This window comes from Rhinatrema bivittatum, chromosome 11, assembly GCF_901001135.1.
Source record: "Rhinatrema bivittatum chromosome 11, aRhiBiv1.1, whole genome shotgun sequence".
Taxonomy (NCBI): domain Eukaryota; kingdom Metazoa; phylum Chordata; class Amphibia; order Gymnophiona; family Rhinatrematidae; genus Rhinatrema; species Rhinatrema bivittatum.
Window position 1 is genome coordinate 75,266,919 of NC_042625.1, and position 22,510 is coordinate 75,289,428.

Here is a 22,510-nt window from a genome sequence, read left to right on the forward strand (position 1 = left end):
TTTAAAAAATCCACAGCGCACCCACTGATATCATTAATTACCATCCCATCTTGTCCCTGTCATTCCTAGCAAAAGTAATAGAAATTGTTGTACTGAAAGTTTTCTTAATTTCTTGAAAATCATCACACGCTTGATCAATATCAATTCAGAGTCTGAAAATATCATAACACTGAAATGCTTCTACTGTCAAGTTTGATACTGTTTGTCGAGGTTTCGATACTGGCTCACAATACATACTGTTTATTCTGTTAAACACTCAGTCTTGCTATCTCGTTTTTCATCTCTGGGTTTTTCTGGTTTTCTGTACCAATCTTACGTTTCTTACCGTACACCGCATATCATTCATCATGACGCCCTCTGTTATCTGGTGCACCCCAAGGCTCAGAACAGTCTGCCGCTCTATTTAACATCTACGTGACCTCTTTATGTCATCTTCTTGCTGGCCTTGGGGTACACTACAGATTATATGCAGGCGATATTCCATTTTTCTTTCTTTTGAAATTGACTTGGGATGAAGCACAAACATTTGCTTCATAGTGCATTTCTTCAATTCGAGATGGCCTCCATATCAATAAACTTTCATCACACAAAAAGAAATCCTAATTCTCTCTTAGTTCCCTTCTCCTTCTGTAATCACAGTCAATAATTATTAAATTCCTATTTCTGACACCGGCGCACAATCTTGGTGTTCTTCTTCTAGACGGCTTTAACCCATTCTTTGCAGTTTAAGCTTTGTTTGCTCAGACACATTATTGATTGCTGGAGGGAATTAGGCTTTGTTTGAGGAGGACAGAAACTGAATGGATGGGAGTGGGTGGGGGGGGGGGGGGGGGCACAGTAATTGTTCTCACAGGGAAGCAAAAAAGATAGCACCAGCCCTGGTAATTTAACTCCTAGCTAAACAGACAGCTGTATTAACCTCAGTTGATTTCCTTTAACTCAAAAATACAAAAGCTGCCCCTCTAGCTCTGGCAAATCCTCTGAACAAGCCTAGATGTGGATAGCGGAGCTGTCTCGGCGGGAATCCTGTCCACAAGGATTGTGGGGGCAGGTCTCAGCATTCTTCCTCCACCACCTTGCTGCAGGCATTAGATCCACCCTGTGGACGGAGTCTGGCTCTCACCTCCACCCACTTCCCCCACAAAGCAAACCCCGACTCAGAGGCCAATGCAATAAGATGCACATTAAAACCGGCCCCTCGTATTGTGCACACAGCCACATCTCCTGGGCTCCCGACACAATGGGGTAGATTTTAAAACCCCTGCGCGCATAAATCTTCCCGGATTTACGCGCGCAGTGCACTCGCAAATCTTCCCGGATTTACGCGCGCAGTGCACTCGCTCGCCGGCGCGCCTATTTCGCATAGGCCGCCGGCGCGCGCAAAGCCCCGGATGCGCGTAAGTCCCGGGGCGAGAAGGGCGTGTCCGGGGGCAGGGGGCGGTCTGGGGCGGGTCCGGGGGGTGTGGCGACGGTTTCGGGGGCGGGCCGGGAGGGCGGTCCCGAGTCCCCCGGCACTGCGGCCTGTGCCGGGGGATGCCGGGGCGGCGCGCGCAAGTTACGCCTGCTTCAAGCAGGCGTAACTTGCCCAACAAAGGTAGGGGGGGATTTAGGTAGGGCTGGGGTAGATAGGAGAAGGGAGGGGAAGGTGGGGGGACGCGGAAGGAAAGTTCCCTCCGAGGCCGCTCCGATTTCGGAGCGGCCTCGAGGGAACGGAGGCAGGCTGCGCTGCTCGGCACGCGCAGGCTGCCGATTTTGCACAGCCTTGTGTGCATCGACCCCGGATTTTATAAGATACGCGCGTATCTTATAAAATCTGGTGTACTTTTGTTCGCACGCGCGTATGTTTTGAAGATGTACCTCAATATTTAAATGAGCTGCTGCATTAAAAAGGATGCACTAGGGAGGAATTGTGCATCCCTGGTGCTCATATTCATCGGGCGCCCACTGCAACGGGCGCTCAATAGGAATGTCCATTTTATTCCGCTTCAGGTTGATTTTACCCAATATATAAGCATAATAGCAAGGGGCGAAATTGGCCTGTGCATGTATATTGTGCATCCAGAATTTTTTTTTTCATCAACCAACTACATTATACCTATATTATTAAACACCGCAAGCAGTAGATTTACGTATCGCAATGATACTATTAGGAGGAACCACAGAGGACAGTATTTTTAAAAATTTCTCCTGAGCCCTTGACTCGCGGATTGACTTAACGCCAGCTCTGGGGCTGGAGTTAAATTTGCCGCGTTAAAAGGTGTGCGTTGGGTAGGTAATAGCTAACGGCCTCATCTATATGGAATTTACACGTGATGAGTGCTAACGGCTACGCGTCTGTTTGGGCGCGTGTTTTGGGCACGCCGATCTCCTTATTTCACTGGGCGCTAGTCTACTGTATCCAAAACCGGCATCCAACTGCGCCTAAATCCGTGCGCTAGGCTGGGCCCCTCCGGGGGAAGGCAGACAGAGTCTCTGACTCACCTTACTTCTTATGCAACTGCAGCAACAAATCAATCACCTTAGGGGCGAAGCCTGTGCACCCCTGAGTACAGCACAGTGTGGCGGCTGAGTCTCCGTCCAGGGAAGGGGTGGCTCTGCCCTGGCCGCCAGCCGTGCACGCTCCGACCTCTCCTGCCTTCCCTCCCCAGCCAAAACTCTTTGAACTTTAGACGAACGTCACCTCGGTTTATTGACTCAGCAGGAGACGGCCAGGATGGAGGGAGGCTCATCACTACAGGGAAAGCCAGCTCCGGTCTGAAAGGGAGAATAATTAGATACCAACCCCCCCAAACCATATAGAAACAGGGAAAGGAGGCCAAACATCTGCCCGCAGCCAGGAGATTCTGCACACTAGGGATCAGCGTCTCCCCGAGTCGGAATGGAGCTCGGGGAAGCGGCCACCCTGCTCCTCGCCTTCTGCATCACTTGCTTGCTCCTTTCAGCCTGGAGACGGAGACGGAGCCAGCGCCTGCCCCCCGGCCCCTTCCCCCTGCCTATCCTGGGCAACGCTCTGAACCTGGTGGGGAGGTCCCTGCCGCAGGCTCTGAAAGAGGTGAGGAGCCTCCCGGGCTTCAGAAGGGGGGAGGGGGGGGGGCGGACGGTGATGCAGGGGTTTAAACTGCCCCCGCTCGCTCTGTGGCTTCGGTTTTGTGAGAGTGCAAGGAGGGTGAGGAAGAACTTAGCGCAAGGCTGTCACCGAGAGACGGTGGGCGCGGTGGGACGGAACAGACCGGGGGGGGGGGGGGCGGGGGGCACTGTCCCCAGCTCAGCCGAGCACAAACGGCATTCATGACGGGTATCATTATCAGATTCTCCCAAAAACGTACAAGCGAGAGCGGTTTGGCACGGCCGGGTACGAGACACGCGGTAAACTTGTAATCTGCCGCTCAGCATAGGGTGAGTGGAATTACCGCGGCGGCTGCTGCTGTCTGTGCCTCACTGGAGCCAGCCTTGCGCGGCTGGGGAGGAAAAGTGCAGGATGCGTACAGAGCGCAGCGGGGAGCAGGGCGCCTCGTCCGGCCGTGCCCGCGTTGCCACAGCTGGGGGGGGGTGGAGGGGGGGGGAGTGTGCCCCTGCCATTCTACCAGAGGGAGGTGCTTTCCGGGTGCCCCTGGCTCTCTGACGCATGCGCTTCTTTCCACAGCTGGGTGAGAAGTATGGGCCCGTGTACAGCCTGTATATGGGCTCCTCCCCGATGGTGGTGGTGTCCGGGCTGCCGGCTGTGAAGGAAGCTCTCCTCCAGCAGGGGGATGCATTCAGCGGAAGAGGACCGTTTCCCGTGTTTCAGCACCTCCTGAAGGACTATGGTGAGCAGAGAACCGGGGCCCAGCAGGTTCTGGCACTATTCTCTCTTTTCTGCTGGTGCCTCGCAAAGGAGGCTGCCCGCCATCCTCCCGAGGTCCAGCTTTGGCTTTTGTCCTGTTGAAAAATGTGCCTTTCCCCCCCTGATATTAGCCTGTATGCGATATTAAAGAAGAAAACAAAAAACCTATATCCAGCCTTTATTGGGTTATGGTGGGTGCCATGACTCACAGTTGGGGTTTTCCCCATTTTTAACCTTCCTGTTTAATCCAGACATTGAAGCAATAGTCCTCAGCCTGGGGGTGGGCCACAGGCTGCAGCTCCCTCCGGAACCTGGCTAACATGCACCTTATTTGGCCACGGTTTACTTCAATATGGGTGAGCAGGAAAGGGCGAAGATCAAAAGGGCTTCAATAAAAGAGCGCCGCGAACAAAAGCGTGGCTTAAGAAAAGCGATGATGAAGAATGGCGAACCTCATAATGGCGATGAGATTAAAGGCCCGCGCTAATAAAGCCGGTGATGAATATGGGTGCCTCTAACGCCTTTATTAGCGCAAGCCTTTAATCTCTTTTACTGAAGTCCTTTTGATCTTCGGGCAGAACCTCCCCAGCCTCTGCAGCAGCTCCGGCAACTTATCTGGAGAGAGCCGGCCAAGCTGATCAGCAGCAGCAGCAGCCGTCCGGGGCCTGCAGGCATCTTGCAGGCTAGCTCTGTTGCCCAAGCCCCTTCTCTCTGCCAAGCAAACTCCTGCCCGCTCGCCCAAAGGTAGGCGCTAATTTCTTCGGGCACCGGCGATATTAAGTCGGAGGTCCCGAAGGGTAAAAAAGTAAAAGAAAAAAAGATTTGAAGTCGGCTGGCAGCTGTCAGGTCGAAAACCGGACGCTCAATTTTGCCGGCGTCCGGTTTCCGAGCCCGTAGCTGTCAGCGGGCTCGAGAACCGACGCCAGCAAAATTGAGCGTTGGCTGTCAAACCCACTGACAGCCGCCGCTCCGGGGCAAAAGGAGGCGCTAGGGACGCGCTAGTGTCCCTAGCGCCTCCTTTTGCCCATTTCTACCGCCGGACCTAATTTAAATACTGCATCGCGCACACAGGCGAGTGGCCTGGCCGCACGCCAGGAGAGCGGGCATTCACCCACTGTCCCGCGGACTTTACTGAATCGGCCTGTAAGTTTGTACCTGAAGCAATGGAGTAAGATACATGCAATAAACATTATTTTAATGCATTTTACTTTCAGGCTATAAAGCAGCAAATGGTGAATATTTTGGAGGGGGGTATATACTTCCTTTAGTCACCTCAGCTGCTAGTAGCACTGTCACTGAGGTATCAGCCCAGACTGTGGCAAGCAATTAACCAATGCCACTTGGCCAACAGGGCTATTAATTAGGTCCAGGCTGTAAGAAATTAAATTCCCTTCTCTGGAGCCAGTATATTTTGCATGGAACTTTCCCAGTCTTGCTTCAGGATATTCAATCACTGCTGCTAATGGTTTCCTTGGTTTTCCCAAATTTCCCCTTACAATGGCTTGCTTATATATAGCTGCGGAATGGATAGACCATCATAAATCCGAAGCCAGAATTTGTACACTAAAAACCAGTGCTATAAGGCATGCCTGTATGTAATCATAGGTCTATTCAAACATTGTTAAAATTGTATGCCAATTTTTTAAGGTTCTTTTTATAGGCAGTATAAAGTCCTTTGAGGAATATAACATCACTTATTACTTTCAGAGAATACAATCAGTGTGATCTTCAAGATTCTAGAAAGTCTGAACCCAACATTGAATGAGAGTTTCTCGGCTGCACTCTGCTTCAGGGGCCTGAGAAGTAGTATACATATTATTTCCTACTGTTAGGTTTGTATTTTCCCAATTTCTCTCCAGGGGTCGGGCTCAGCAGTGGGGAGCGTTGGAAGCAGCTCCGACGATTCTCTCTCATGACCCTGAAGAGTTTCGGGATGGGGAAGAGGAGCATTGAGGAGCGGATCCAAGAAGAGGCTCAGTACCTAGTGGAAGAGTTCAGAAAAACCAGAGGTTGGTAGGATTTTTTTTTTTCAACTCATAATACCATAAAACCCTTTTTTCAGTTCTTGGGGTAAGCTTAAGAGGCTTGTGAGTGCCTTGGAGGAGAAAGGTCACCTGAAAGAGGAGTATCACCTTGGTATGTCAGGAAGCAATCCTGCTCTGAAGGTGATGTAGTATCTTCTCGCAATAAGGATGTGTCTTCAGCAGCAAATGCCCAGGAGGGAAGGGTAGTTGGTGATTTGATCATTAGGAATGTAGATAGCTGGGTGGCTGGTGGACGTGAGGATCGCCTGGGGCAAAGGTAGAGGACCTCAGGCATCACATAAGATAATATTTTAAACATGTCGTGGTACATGTGGGCACCGCAGACATAGAAAAGTGCAGGAGAGAGGTTCTGGAAGCCACGTTTACGCTGTTAGATAGAAAACTAAAATCCAGAACCTCTAGGATAGCTGTTATGTATGACAACACCCAGGAGGGCCCCACTCGCTGCCGCTTTCTCCCCCATTGCTGATCCACTTGGCCAAGGACCTCCCTCCATGGCAGAATGCCGCCTTCCCATAGGTGTGCAAAGTGACCGGAAACTCTGAGCAGCACCTTCAGGTGAAGGCAGCCTCCTGGCCTATATAAGCAGTTCCTCACCTAAGTAATGGGTCTCCTGCCTTGAGCAGTGCATATTGCTCCTGCGTTCCTGATTGTCCTGTGTCCCAGCCTGTTCCTGGGGTCCTGTCCTTGCCTCATCCAGCCTTGCTTTGTTCCGTGTGTCTCGTCCACCCTTGTTTTGACTGTCTGGTTCTTGACCCCTTGCTTGGACCTGACCACGATTGCCTGGCCTCTGGATCTGACCCCTTGCCTGAACCTAACCACTCTTGCTCGCTGCCCACCCCAACCTTGTCCTGTCTCTGACTCCGTTAACCTGCTGCCTGCCCAGACCCTGGTGTGCTCTCGGACTTCCATTGTCTTCGCCACCCTAGGACCGGCCCAAGACCTGTTGGCCACTAGAACCCAAGGGCTCAACCTGCAGGGGAGGCAGCTGGTAAAGGTGAAGCTCCAGACTGTCCCGCTACAGGGCGGGTTCAAAAGCTGCTGGGGTAGGACTCGTGGGTTTAGCCTATGAGGCTGCATCAACTTTGCCGCAACACCAAGGGCTCACACCCCCACCATCCTTCACAGTAGCATTCTCAGAAATGTTTCCCATTTCACACACAGGACCCCAGAGGCAGGCAGAGCTCCAGAGTCTCAATGCGTGGCTATGACTGTGCAGGGAAGAGGGCTTTGAGTTTTAAGAACTGGGCAACATGTTGGGGAAGGGGGGGGGGCCTTTTATGAAAGGATGGGCTCCACCTTAACCAAGGTGTAACCAGGCTGCCGGCAGCTTGGACAGTGGGGTAAAGCCGACAGTCACTCAGGAGTACATGGTTTGGAATGACGTATCTTTGAAGTATGGTAACACAAAACAGGGAGGTTAGGGCTTCCCGATAGAGAGGTTGCAATAAATGCAGAAATGCAGTTAAGAAATGAGCAGACAGAGCTGAAGGATTCCAAATTACCCCTCTCAACTGATAAGCAGGTTGTTAATTCAAACAAAAAGTATACTTTCAAATGTCTGTACACAAATGCTAGAAGCCTAAAAAAATAAGATGGGAGAGTTAGAGAGTGTATAGCACTGAATAAAGAAGTAGATATAAGAGACCTGGTGGAAGGAGGGTAACCACTGTGATACCAGGGTACACTTTATATCGCAACGATAGGGTACATCAAACTGGTGGAGGGGTGGCCCTCAAACAGGGTAAACGTTCTGCAGGAAACTGTAGAATCCTTATGAATGGAAATTGTTTGTGAAGAGGGGGATAAAATAGCATTGGGGATGGATTACCATCTGCCTGGCCAGAATGAACAGGCAAACAGAAATTAGGGAAGTTAACAACATTTGCTGCCCAGTGATATTAGGGGCGTGGCATAGACAGGCCAGCTATAGCTTTCTCAGATGACAGACACACTCTGGACTCTTCTTACATAAAACTTTATTTTACCCAAGTAATTCATTCAACATACATGGCTTACCTTTAGCCAAATTCACACCCAGCATTTACCTTTAGGACAGAGATGTTTCAGGAGCTGCCTTCTCCAGGAGACACGAGACCTATCTGGTCCCAGCCAGGCCCACTCTCTTATTCCTGCTCACTAGGGCCTTGCCTATTTGGTTCTATATCCAGGTCTACTGACTGCTCTGTGTGGCCTGGACTCCTGGGAGTGGATTCAATTTGGCTGGCTTTTCTGGCTGTATTATCTCTTCAGCTCTTCCCAATCCCTCCCTCGCTTTGGGCAACAAACTTTTCCTTTCAAGGGACCCACCCTTTGGCAGTTCCAACTCCTCTCCCTTTTCCCAGAAACACTTTTACAGCAGACATTTTCCTTTCAAAGGCCACACCCTTTTCAAACACACACATTTCCTTCTCTTTTTTTTCTTGGGAAAAAAAGAACCAAAAACCCTGCTTATCCAGTTCTAACTCACTTTTTTCTCTCTCTCTCTCTTAGTCAAAGCTAGTCTTTAGTCTGCTAGTATTTTACATTCTCATGGCTGCCTCTGCAGCCAAGCCCCTTAGATGAATTTTCTTCATCATATGCTCCTGTGCTCTGTTCATACGTTAGAGCCCCAGTCCCTTCACACTTATTCTGCTTTCTTCACTCTTGTCCTCTGTACACTGTTTAGAGCCATGGGTTCTCTGCTCTGTGAAGGAATAAAACAGGTTTTTAAAATTCCTCTTTTTATTTATTTTCCTGTAGTATAAAGCTTTGGGCTGTGCTGCTGTCTATCCCAGAACAAGTTTCTGCTCTGTGCCCAGGATTTAAAGCAAAACCAGGTTTCCCAGAAAAAAAAAATATTTCTGTCTCTGTTTTTTTCTGGTATGTTTCTCTATTTTTGGAATCACTTTCAACAAGACATCTTTCTAAGTTCTGAGGCATGGGTCTCTGGCTGTGTCTTGCTTAGTGCAGAAATCTCCAGTCTCACACCCTATATGCCATAGCAAGGCCAACTATAGTTTTTCCAGAGGGCAAACACACTTTGGGTTCTGGTTTTTCTTACTTCAATCTTTATCTCCACAAGCAACTGATTCCACAAAGATGGCTTACCTTCAGCCAGCATTTACCTTTCAGATGTTTCAGGAGACATGGGGCCTGTCTGTTCCTAATCAGGCCCAAACTCTTTCTCCTGCCACTGGGGCCCTGTCCACAGAACTGCTTGCATTTTTAGCTTTTAAGGTGGACCAACCTCACTGGTTAAGGAGGGTTTTCAGGGACACTCCTTCTCAGAGTGATTTCAAGTACCCCAGTATTGGTTGGGTAAATATCACATCAGCACATGCTCCTAGATGAAACAAATGCTTCATGGAGCAGCTGGGACAAGAACCAACAAGGGGAGCTATTTTAGACCTAGATCTTAGTGGAACACAGAATTTGGTGTGAGAGAGGTAATGGTTTTGGGGCCACTTGGCAGTAATGATCATAAAATGATCAAATTTTATTTGAGAACTGGAATGAGGACAATAAAGAAATTTACTGTGATAGCATTCAAAAGGGAGGCTATGATAAAATGAAAAAAATGGTTAGGTAAAAACTGAAAGGAGCAGCTGCCAAGGTTAACATTTACAGTAGGCATGGACCTTATTTAAACATTTTTGCAAAAATACATACAAATAATTTAAACCAAAAATCCAAAACAAAGTTCCAAATATTTTTCAAATATATAAAAATCACTTTAATAAAAAATGTACATCATAATCAAAAGAAGAATTTTCACAAATAATATTTAATCACTTTACAAAATAATTATATTTAGAATAAAATTTCTAAAATATAAATTAAAAAACAATTCAAACACAAAACCCCTTAAAAAAATTGATGTAAAAAATATCCTCAAAAAGTGTAGAAAACACAAAGTGGACAGAGAAAATGGGCAAAACCATAATCCAAATCCAATCTAGAGAAATCTCTTTCAAAAAAGCGTTGAGAAATTGTCCACTCCAAATCAAACGAGGACACACATCAGATCAGTGAAGACACAAGTTCTAAATAACAAAGGGAAAATGGTTGGCCAACAGTTCACAATACTAAAGTACAAACATAGGAAATATAGGCAGTAGCAGAAACACCCGATGTGTTTCACGGCGGATGGCAACTTTTAAACAGCCACACGGATGCACATGTACGCTCATATTTATTTAATTTATTTAACTTTTTTTTTTTTTTATACCGGGATTCATGTAAATTTTACATGTCGTCTCGGTTTACATTGTAACTGAAAAACAGACATGTGAAATGCAATTACAAAGAACAAGGCATAAAACTTGGCTCAGGTTACATGGGTAGAAACTTGGCACATAATTAAAGGGGGGAGAACAAACGCATATTAAAATTACAAGGCACATAATATAATATAAGAGGAATAAAGCTATGAGTTAGGCTGAGGAAGAGTAAGGTTATTAAATTGTAAGGGTGGCATATGCCCACTCATGCCAGTGGTCGCGGCCATTTTATAATATATATACATGGTATCCATAGCAGAAGTAAAGTTATGCGGCAAGGAACCTTGGCGCACTCCAGATCACGTAATATTTACGCACACATCTCAGGTTCACACTCCGAAACGCCCACACCCCACCCCTTTTTTGTAAACTTCTGAGATGTGCGCACTCCGGGAGCTACGCGTGCATCTCCGCGGCTTTTAAAATCCGCTCGGCGCATGCGAGCCCAACTTATTTGCGCATCCTCTAATTGATGCGCGTGCTGGGCTTTTAAAATTCGCTTTTTAATGTGGACAAGTTCAAAGTGATGCACATAGGGAAGATCAATCTAAAATATAGCTGCACAGTGTAATGTTCCACATTAGTAGTTGCCATTCAGGAAAAGGATCTAGGCATCCTTGTGGATAATATGTTAAAGTCCTCTGCTCAGTGTGTGGCAGCAGCAAAGGAAACAAATAGAATGTTAGGAATTATTGGGAAAGAAATGGAGAATAAGGCAGAGAATATGATATTGCCTCTGTATCGCTCCATGGGGCGACCATATCTTGAGCATTGTGCGCAATTTGGTCACCGTATCTCAAAAAACATATAGCAGAATTAGAAAAGGTAGAGAAGGGCAACGAAAATTATAAAAGGGATGGAAGGATTTCCCTATGTGAAAAGGCTATAGAGGTTATAGCTCTTCAGTTAGTAGACGAGATGGCTGAGGGGAGATACGATAGAGGTCTATAAAATAATAAGCAGAATGGAAGGGGGTAAATGCAAATGAGTTGTTCATTCTTTCAAAAAGTAAAAGTCAATGGGACATGCAATGAAGTTACTAAGCAGTACATTTGAAACAAATAAGAGAAAATATTTTTACCCAACACATAATTAAGCTCTGGGATTCATTGCTAGAGGATGTAGTGAAAGATGTTAGTGTAACTGCGTTTGAAAGGGTTAGTCAAGTTTCTGGAGGAAAAGTCCATAAACCATTATTAAGGTGGACTTGGGGAAATTCCCTGCTAATTTCTGGGATAGGCAGAATGGAATCTGTTTACATTTTGGGATCCTGCCAGGTACTTGTGACCTAGATTAGCCACTGTTGGAAACAGGATACTGGGCTTGATGGACCTTTGATCTGACCCAGTATGACAAATCTTATGTTCTTATGGTGTTCTATGGGTAAATTCTTGATGTGGCATTCCTATAGGAGCACTCTGAATTTGGAACATTATCCCTATGGGAATGCTCTGGATTTGGCATGCAATACTGCAGTATTTGTATGGGAATGCTCTAGTCACAGGCACAGCCACTCCTGGAGTCTCTGCTGAAAGAGAGAATAGTGAACTATCTACAGTCCGGAGAATTGATGGACCAGAGGCAACATGGATTCACCAGGGGAAGATCCTGTCAGACAAATCTGATTGACTTTTTTGACTGGGTAACCAAGGAATTGGACCAAGGAAGAGCGCTCGATGTCATATACTTGGATTTCAGCAAAGCTTTTGATACGGTTCCGCACAGGAGACTGGTGAATAAAACGAGAAGCTTGGGAGTGAGTGACAAGGTGGTGACCTGGATTGCAAATTGGTTGACGGACAGAAGACAATGTGTGATGGTAAACGGAACCTTCTCTGAAGAGAGAGCGGTTTTAAGTGGTGTACCGCAAGGATCGGTGTTGGGACCGGTCCTGTTCAATATCTTTGTGAGCGACATTGCGGACGGGATAGAAGGTAAGGTTTGTCTTTTTGCGGATGACACTAAGATCTGCAACAGAGTGGACACGCCGGAAGGAGTGGAGAGAATGAGACAGGATCTAAGGAAACTGGAAGAGTGGTCGAAGTTATGGCAGCTGAGATTCAATGCCAAGAAGTGCAAAGTCATGCATATGGGGAGCGGAAATCCGAATGAACTGTATTCGATGGGGGGGAAAGGCTGACGTGCACGGAGCAGGAGAGGGACCTTGGGGTGATAGTGTCAAAATGATATGAAGTCTGCGAAACAATGCGACAAGGCGATAGCAAAAGCCAGAAGAATGCTGGGCTGCATAGAGAGAGGAATATCGAGTAAGAAAAGGGAAGTGATTATTCCCTTGTACAGGTCCTTGGTGAGGCCTCACCTGGAGTACTGTGTTCAGTTCTGGAGACCGTATCTACAAAAAGACAAAGACAAGATGGAAGCGGTACAGAGAAGGGCGACCAGGAAGGTGGAGGATCTTCATCGCATGACGTACGAGGAGAGATTGAAGAATCTAAATATGTACACCCTGGAGGAAAGGAGGAGCAGAGGTGATATGATACAGACTTTCAGATACTTGAAAGGTTTTAATGATCCAAAGGCAACGACAAACCTTTACCATAAGAAAAAAATCAGCAGAACCAGGGGTCACGATTTGAAGCTCCAGGGAGGAAGATTCAGAACCAATGTCAGGAAGTATTTCTTCACGGAGAGGGTGGTGGATGCCTGGAATGCCCTTCCGGAGGAAGTGGTGAAGACCAGAACTGTGAAGGACTTCAAAGGGGCGTGGGATAAACACTGTGGATCCATAAAGTCAAGAGGCCGCCAATGAAGAGTGGATGACTCGCCAGAATGATGGCTACTGCCTGGAGACAATACCCTTAGTCAATAAACATACACATGGTTACTGTGACTCCAACATCACTCTAAGATTCAACAGCAAGAGGAAATGTGGAAAAAAGGATTTGCACTCACAAAGACGGGAGTAGCTGGCTTGTTACGGCGGTTACTACCCCAAACCAAATATCCAAATTACTACCTCCACTTTCCTCTATTCCTGATGCCTTTCAACTAGCTTGATCACTCCATTCTTATACTTCACTTTCAATGCATATCCAGCATAGTTCTCTGCTTCAACAGCAGGGGAAAAGAAAAACTGTTACTTCACACATCCAGCAGAGCTCTCTGCTTAAACGGCAGGGGAGAAGAAAAAAGGGTTCGCACTCACAAAGCGGGGAGTAGCTGGCTTGTTACGGCGGTTACTACCCCAAACCAAATGTACCTGATACTTCACTCTCGACGCATATCCAGCATGGCTCTCTACTTCAACGGCATGGGAGAAAGACTGATACATCACGAATTTCCAGCATAGCTCTCTGCTTCAACGGCAGGGGAAAAGAAAAACTGATACTTCACGCATATCCAGCATAACTTCAACGGCAGGGGAGAAGAAAAAAGGATTCACACTCACAAAGCGGGGAGTAGCTGGCTTGTCACGGCGGTTACTACCCCAAACCAAATGTGCCTGATACTTCACTTTCGATGCATATCCAGCATAACTCTCTGCTTCAACGGCAGGGGAGAAGAAAAAAACTGATACCTCACGCATATCCAGCATAGCTCCCTGCTTCAACGGCAGGGGAGAAGATAAACAACCAATAAGGGCTGTATAACATAATCTGGGTAAAAACAAATAAGCATGGGTGTAGCTTGCTTATTGCGGCGGTTACTACTCCTACTACCTCTAACTAATCAAGCTAGATATTTCACTTGGATGCAGCTCCTCCACCGCTCTCTACATTAATGGCGGGGGTGGAAGGGAATTAGAACCAAGAGCTAAGAGAAACAGATAAGTATGGGAGAAGAAAAGAGGGAAGCTTGCTGGGCAGACTGGATGGGCCATTTGGTCTTCTTCTGCCGTCATTTCTATGTTTCTATGTTTCTAAATGATCTGCAGCATTAGAATAAAGAATCAGACAATGACTGGAGCTGTAGATTTTGCACACAGGGCAAAGAGGTTGCCTAACCAGCAGTATCTGGCTTCCAAAATGACTGGGATAACCTGCAGGTTATCATTAATAAGCATGCTTGGGGCAGATATAGAGCACAGCGGTAAGAACAGAGCTGAGGGTTGAGTAAAAGGCATTCTGCAGGCTGACAGGGTGATGGGATAATTATGGAAATTGATATGTTCATCTTGCCAAAGTGATAGAAAACCAGAGAACGACATCTGGGCAGAGCGGAGAGATCAGTTGATCTTTATCTGCCGTTATTCGCCATTTTAGCAAGTTTTAACCAGCTCTTCCACTTTTTCCTCTGCTCCCAACAATCCAGGAGTGCCCTTTAACCCCTCCTTCTTGTTTGGCCGAGCCGTTGCCAACATCATCTGCTCCGTGATCTTCGGGGACCGGTTCGTCTATGAGGATCCGAGGTTCCTCTCCCTGTTGGAACTTGTTGATGAGAACTTTCATCTCTTGAACACCCATTGGAGTCAGGTGGGTACTTTCTGCTCAGTAGCATACTGAGTTACCGCCTACGAGAGAAATCGGCGGCAGGCTTTGTTATCAATGGCAACTCTTTTCTTCTTCTTTCAATGCTGAGTTCCTTCCCTATATAGGCTACATTTTTATTTAAGCCAAGATTGATATGAAAATGTAATCTACATGCATGATATGTGAAACATATTTTTTTCCCCTCCTCTCTCCCCTCTCCCCCAGTTCCTGAACGCTTTTCCACAGATCTTGAAGTACTATCCTGGAGCCTTTCCCTCCTTTATGAGAAACCTTCAGCAGTTAAAAGATTTTGTGTTGAACGAAATCAAAACGCACCAACAGACGCTGGATCCCAGCTGCCCACGGGATTTCATTGACTGTTTCCTCATCAAAATGGAGCAGGTCTGAGGGAACCTACTATTCAGTTCTTTTTTTTTTCCAAACTGTGTTTATGAACATGCAAACAGAAACATCCAAAACATCAAAGGATAGATATGCAGTTTTCCAGTTTACATCCAATAACGCTTTTCTAGTGCACATTCGATATTCAGGTCCTTATTATTCCAGAGCAGTGTATTTTATCCTTGACTTCTGTGTTTTTGGAGGGAGCGAGGAGTTTTGACAAAGCCTTTCTGCTGTCTAAAACTATCTGGTCTTTCAGTTTTCTTCTTCCATAAATAGGTCAAGATTTGGAAGCATCTTCTGATTTGGGATAGTCAGATGTTCCTCTCAGTACTATGTCCAGTGCTGGTTTTGTAGACAGCCATCGGTTAATTGCAGTAATGCTCAAATCAAGTGATCCAATTCAGGGGCGGATTGGCCTATTGGGGGATAGGGCATCCCCCGGTGGGCCGGTCACTCTATTCACATGGTCTGCCGAGTGAGGCTGTGACAGAGCCGCACTCGGCTCTGTCACGTGGTGTCTCCGGGGCCGGCCGGGGCGGCGAATCCCCAGGCCGGTCGTCAGCGGAAATCCGCCCCTGATCCAATTGCCTGATGGCTAGTCCTAGTCAGTGAGTGGTGGCAGCACTGTAGTTATGTGGACAGAGAAGAAAAGAGGGTCAGGTGCATCAAAGCTTTTTATTTATTTATTTATTTGTTTATTTATTTATTTAGCTTGCTTTTGATTTTGACCAGGTTAAAAAATTGTTCTATCTCTGCTCTCAGCATTTTTCTCCTAAGGTATTTTCATTGATAATTCAGGAGCAGAATTTACAGCAAAATAAATATTTTGTACATTTGCCCCATCATGTCCAGCTTTTCAGCACTCTGTAGTGGAAATTTCACCAAGAGTGTCACTTCGATCCTACACTCTTCAGGCATGAGACTCCCAGCAGGGGGGGCTTTCATCATTTACTGCATACTCAGTAGCATCTCTTCTCTGCTCTGACTTGTACAGTGCTGTGTATACCATTAGTACTTTGTAAGCAGGGCTTCACTAGCCATAGTCACACAGGGCTCATGTCCTGAATCTGTTGGCCAGTGCCCCAAATCTCTGGCAACTGAAAACAGTTATTCTGCAGGGGCTGCAGAAAGGAACAGAGCTATTGGTTCTGTGCAGTATTTGCTTCAGCTTCATTCCCTCCTGCTCCTGTCCCCATTTTATTTTCAGTTAGTGACTGGAATATGTAATGGAGTGATCTAGTGGCTCCTGGAATAAACTGGATTCTCTGCATGCTTTGATGGCCTTTATTGGATCAGTGGAAATATTATCCAAAAATGGTATACATTAGCTATCAAGATCACATAGATTCCTTCTTCGGATGTGACATCTGAATGAATCTGCCAGGAACAGAGGCGGAAAATGTAGGTCACTCGGACAGAACAGTCAAAGCATCTATAAGTGTAATCCTATAATACTCTGATCTGTAATATCAGAAAAGTCAAGATCAACAGCTCAAAATCTTTTGTAAATAAGTTTTTAAGGTCCAAGACAAAGGTACATGATATGTCAGAGAATCATTCAATGATCGTGTAAAGATAGACCAAGTGGGTCCCCCAAGACGATCCGTGTTTCACAACGGCTGCATCGGGAGCCACAGAATGACAGCACGTATAAATGATTCTAGAACAGGCAAACATAAAAAAGGAATTTTGATTGATCTGAATGAATCTGCCAAGAATCCGGTAATAGAAATATAAATTTCAGTATTAAGTTATTGTATGTTTTATGTACAACTTATTTTTTGTTATATGGAGAGAGGTGGTGAAGGCTTAAATACTTTTGTGAAAATGAGTGCTTCATCAAGTGAAAAAGAACTGGTGAGAGCCCCAGGATAAAAAAAAACTGGCAGCACGTCACTGATTGTGTAATAATCAAACAGTATTTTCTCCGAGGACAAACAGGATGGTAGTCCTCGCACATGGGTTACATCTTCAGATGGAGCCTGATGCACAAAACATATGGCAAAGATTCTAGCACTTTGATTAGGCACCACTGAGCATGCACAGCATACCCTATACGATGCATCAACGCAGGGTCCCTCTTCATTCTCTTTTTTATTTGCGGAGTTGTGAGCCTCGTGGTTTAATTGAACGCTAAAAGCTTGGCTTTTTACCTTGTGGAAAACTTTGTTTTTACATTTTTTTGCAATCCTTTTTCTTCGGTCTGTCGCCAGGTCCCTCTCGGTGCCTCCCCGTAGTGTCCCCAGTCAGGTTTTCAGCATTTCAGGTGGTTCTTTTCGCGGTTGATTCCCCCATGGTGGTGGTGACTCAGTGCCTGCTGACCATTGACGCCCTTCGCCATTGTTTCAAGCTTCGGCCCTTTTGTTTTGTCCCATCTTGGTCATGTCCAGTTTTCAATATATATTGTTAAGCTATCATGGGTCTACCACAGGTATTATCACTAGTGATACTCAAAACAATATACCCGTGTATACAATTAAATAACTCAATTTTTATTTCTAAGCACTTTTTTTTTTTCTAAGCACTTTTCATGTATTTTTAAAAAAAAAAGTGCTTAGAAATAAAAATTGAGTTATTTAATTGTATACACGGGTATATTGTTTTGAGCATGTCCAGTTTTTGCCAATGCCCCCAGTGCCCAAGGAGCTTGTCGATCATTGATCCTCATGAGGTATGCATCCTCTGCCTGGGGGCATCTCATGATGTCTGTGGTTGTTGCTTGTGCACCCAGATGACCCCGAAGGGATGTCTGTTTTGGCTCGATAAGATGGATCAGCTCTTTGTGTCAAAGTCTGAGCCATCGGCATAATCATCGGCAGCATCACATCAAAGGACCTTAGAGCTGCACTGATGGACACCACACCATTGACATCAGTGGAACTGTCAGATCTGTTGAGGTTGCTGGTGGATAGGGGTGCTGGAGGCCGATCGTTGTTGATCTCCTCCAGACCCCCAAACCTTGTAGCATACAGTGAGGATGAGGGTCCCTATGATCCCTGGGGGGATGATCAAATGGAGTCCTCCTCCAAGGACTCAGATGGTCTCCCGTCAGATCCTTCTCCTTGAGATGAGCGAAGGAAGGCTCTGCCTGAGGACATAACCTTCACAGAGTTTGTGAAGGTGATGGCGGAAGCCATCCCATTCCAGCTTTTAACAGAGGAGGATGCTAGGCACAAAATGCTTGAGATCCTTCAGTTTGTGGAGCTTCCAAAGGAGATCATGGTGGTCCCAGTGCACGAGATCCTTAAGGAATTGCTAGTGAGGTTTTGGGAACACCCCCTTACAGTGCCTCCCATTAATAAAAAGGCAGATGAAGTTTACCTCATCCAGAAGGCTGCCGGATTCGATAAGCGTCGATGGTTGAATCCACCCTTAAGAGGGCCAAGCACTCTCAGACCTATTCCTCGGTGCCCCTGGGGAAGGACCACAGAGTTATGGACATTCTTGGGAGGAAGGTATTTTAAGGCACCATGCTTATTGCCTGTATCATTGCTTACCAGCTCTACATGAACCAATACTAGCGGGATATCTGGAAGCAGTGTAGGAGGTGGCTGAGCAGCTGCCTCAACAACAGAAAGACACCCTCATGTCGCTGATGCACAAGGGTCTGGAGCGCAGGAAACACGAGGTCCATGAGACCTACAATGTTTTTGAGATGGCATTGAGAGTCTCTGCAGCAGGAATTGGTGCCCGCAGAGTGGCGTGGCTGCAGACCTTGGATCTCCAACTGGAGGGACAGGAACGACTCGCTGATGTGCCATGTTTGGGAGAGAATCTCTTTGGAGATAGGGTGAGGGATGCTGTGGTCCAACTCCAGGACAATCATGAAACCCTCAAACAACTCTCCTCCAGTACTCCAGACCTGACCTGCTCCTTCTCCAGGAGGCCATTGAGGCCGGGGCCAAGGAAGTCTTTCTTTAAGAACATAAGAAAATGCCATACTGGGTCAGACCAAGGGTCCATCAAGCCCAGCATCCTGTTTCCAACAGTGGCCAATCCAGGCCATAAGAACCTGGCAAGTACCCAAAAACTAAGTCTATTCCATGTTACCATTGCTAATGGCAGTGGCTATTCTCTAAGTGAACTTAATAGCAGGTAATGGACTTCTCCTCCAAGAACTTATCCAATCCTTTTTTAAACACAGCTATACTAACTGCTTAGTACTATCCTCTGCCTCCTCAATCCCGTCAACACTATCAGAGCTCCCATGGCCATCCCAGGCAACAGAGAGCTCCTAAACCTCATCTGGCTCCTCAGTCAAACCCAGGGATTTGATTGGGCCGCAGGGAGTGTAAGCCAATCGCCCATACCCAGGACAATAGACTCTCTGGTCGAGGGCGGGCTGCAGTTTTTTGCGAACCAGTGGCCCAGTGTAACCTCAGACCAGTGGATTCTGTTCATCGTTCATCGGAAAAAACAATTATTAATCCTTAGACTCAAACCATTTCTAGATACAAATACCTTTAGAACAGTTTTGCAAACACTAATCTTTTCCTCCAGAGACTATTGTAATTCTCTTTTTTTGGGATTACCTTACTCGACTTTATGCCCTTTGCAGTTATTGCAAAATTCAGCAGCGAGGATATTATCAGGGATGAGCAGAAAAGATCATATTACACCAGTGTTAAGAGATCTGCATTGGCTGCCAGTTGAGCAGTGAGTGCAATATAAAGCCCTTTGTATTTTGCATAAAGCAATGAAAAAAAATTAGGGATTAACTAGTATACAATTAACAACCCAAAAAAATCCACTAGTTAATATTTCTTGTAAAGGCACCCAAATAAGTCCTGCAATTTCGAAGTGGCAGCTTACAATTAAAATATTTTTCTTTATTCAACTAATATTAAAAATTATCAGATCGTGCATTTTATTTATGAATTTTGCTGTTTTTTCATTTTATCAATTATTTTTATAAAACAGAAGATTAGACCTCCGCACCGGCATATGATTCTGACAATGAGCAGAGATTTCTAGCCGAGTTGGTACAATCACCGGTCTGTAATCTTCCTATATATTTTTTGATTTTTCTTAAAAAAAAATTTTTTTCGTTGTATTGGAATGTGCAGCCACACAATGTGTTAGTTGCACTGCAACTTCAAAGTGTTTGGACTTAAACTCAGAACCTACGCGGTCTCTGGTAGTCACGATTGAAAATAAACTGGAACGGTTTTATGTTGTGCCACCCAACTCCATGCTTAGAACAAGCAAACTTGTTTCTTATACTGGCAAATAATAAAGTTTATATCCCGACAAACAAAATCTCGGAGGGAGATTATATGACCCTGAGTCTTTTAAATACCTAGCAATGCCTCTGTCTATAAGAATAAACATAGTAGAAGGGACTTCTAGGAGGGTTGTGCTGAGACAAAAAATTCATTTTATTTTTTTATTTCATTATTGGGGGGAGGGGTCCAATAAATTTAGTTTTGTTTAATGTTTATTTCATTTTCTAAAGTTTACAAAAATGAAATAAATATTTAAAAAAAGATTTTAAAAAAATGGCACCATCCCTCCCACCCTCCAAAAACTACTGGGGCCCACTTATCTGGGCCGGGGAAGATCCGATGAAGAAGCCTGGGTCCAGGCCAAAGCCTCGGCCTTCAGGAGGATGCTGCAACCTCAGCCTAGACCCAAGCCCAATGCCAGGTCCAGACCCAGAGGCAGATCTCAATGTTGGGGCCTTGACCTAGGTCCAGGCCTGACACCAGGGCCCTGCCTGGTGGCACAGTTGCAATGCTGGGGCTTTGGCCTAGGCCCAACTCTGGGACCCGGTCCTGAAGCTGGGTCCCAGTGCCTAGGCCCAGGCCCTATGCTGGAGCCTAGCCCATACGCCCAGTCCTGATGCCAGGGTCCTCAGCCTTGGCCTAAGTCCAGACCCAATGCCGGGTCCTGACATGGAGAGCAGGTCCTGTCACCAGGACCTTGGCCTAAGCCCAGACCCAGGCCTGGAAGCTGGAGGCCAGGCCGCAGAGCTCCTTTTCTGTCTTCTTAAAATGATATCCTCCACTTGAGAATATACCAGAGTAACTTAATTTTGGTGCCTTCTTCCCCACCAGAGGATGCCATTTTGATTTACAGCCATTAATGGGTCTGGCATCAGGCCTGAATCTAGGCCGGTTGCGTCTTCAGAACCCTGATGGATGCGGTAAAGGAGGCCTGGGGACTCCCAACCCCAACAAATGTTTTGAGTTGGCTTCTGGACTTGGGTTCAGATCTCAGCCAAGGCCCTGGCATTGGGCCCAGGCCTAGGCTGAGACCCCTGCATTGGACCTGGGCCTATGCCTAGGAACCAAGCCTCATGGGCCTAAGCCTGACAGCTGACTTTTTTTTCCAAAATGAAATGAGAAAACCAACAGAATTTTGTTGGATTTTCTGCTGTTTCATTTTGAACATAATGAAGCAAAAATATCACTGTCATTTCCTATTTTATTTCAAATGAATCCACATCCTTATCTAAATATCTAGTATCTATTAGCATCCCTAGCTGGTAATCATATCCTCATCTCCTTCATACCTGCTTCTTTAATGCTACTGAGGATCTTACCTTTTAGATATTTCCTTATGCATCTGAAGTAAAATGATGGGTTTGCTTATAATCTACATGGAGATACAGAAAGTCTGTAGCATAACAATTGCAGAGTAGGATGGCAGAAAAAGATCACAAAGCATCAAGTCTACCCATTCTCCCTTCCTATTGCAGTCTTATGCTTGAAAGGGGGTTTAATTTTGCACAAGGATGTACAAGTTCAAAACCTAATTCTTAATTTTTATTTTTTTTTAAACTCCCTGAATATGAACAGGAATCTGCAAGCTCTCAGCATGTGTTTGCCCTTGAGAATCTGGTGTCTTCTACAATTGGTATCTTTTTAGCTGGGATAGAGACAGTCAATGCAACTCTACAATACGGATTCCTGATCCTCCAGAAGTACCCAGAGATCATAGGTAAGGAAACCACCAGAAATATTCATTTGTCTCGGCTAATAATGAGCACAGAACTGAATTTTCTGACCCTGAGGCATTTCTCAGTGATAGAGGTCAAACCTTCTATAGTGCATAGGGAGTTCTGTGCCAAATTCCACTCTTCCCTACATACAGCATATTAAATTCTGAATAACCCAACCCCTCCGCTCTCTTTATCTTCCCCCCTACTCCTTCCATTTCTAGTACTCTCAAACCTGTCTTCCATACCGTGCTCATTCTGTCCTCTGGCACCCCTTCCTATTATTGTTCCAACAATCCTTCCAATGCCCCTGTACAGTGCTCACTTCCTTAATCTGTCTCTGTGTGGCTGTCAGTAAATTTGTGCTATGCTGTGCTTGAATTCTGGCGCTTCTCAGGGACAGTTGGAACACCTGTTTGGGAATATGGGCACTGCAAGGCTCAGCTGTACTCAGAACCATGTGAAAGCAGATTAAAAGACCAGGAGTGGACACTAAGTAGATCATCATATATTCTGCATGGTAAAAAATAAAATTCTGCAGGGATATGATAGTGGTCTACAAAATCATGAAAGGACTTGAAAAAGTTAATGTAAATCGGTTATTT

General features: G+C 45.9%; 1 protein-coding gene across 5 annotated transcripts in view; it reads left to right on the plus strand.

Annotated features, from left to right (window-relative positions):
* The first annotated feature begins 2,699 nt into the window (after positions 1-2,699).
* Positions 2,700-22,510, plus strand: part of LOC115073271 (cytochrome P450 2G1-like) — a 29,144-nt gene continuing 9,333 nt past the window's right edge. Inside the window, exons 1-6 of one of the 5 annotated variants that reach the window (XM_029571568.1) lie at positions 2,700-3,052; positions 3,644-3,806; positions 5,683-5,832; positions 14,403-14,563; positions 14,786-14,962; positions 21,766-21,907. In XM_029571568.1, coding sequence (XP_029427428.1) covers positions 2,879-3,052; positions 3,644-3,806; positions 5,683-5,832; positions 14,403-14,563; positions 14,786-14,962; positions 21,766-21,907 — 967 coding nt within the window. In that variant the 5' untranslated portion in view covers positions 2,700-2,878. The other 4 variants (XM_029571572.1, XM_029571569.1, XM_029571571.1 and 1 more) reach the window with 4 other exon arrangements.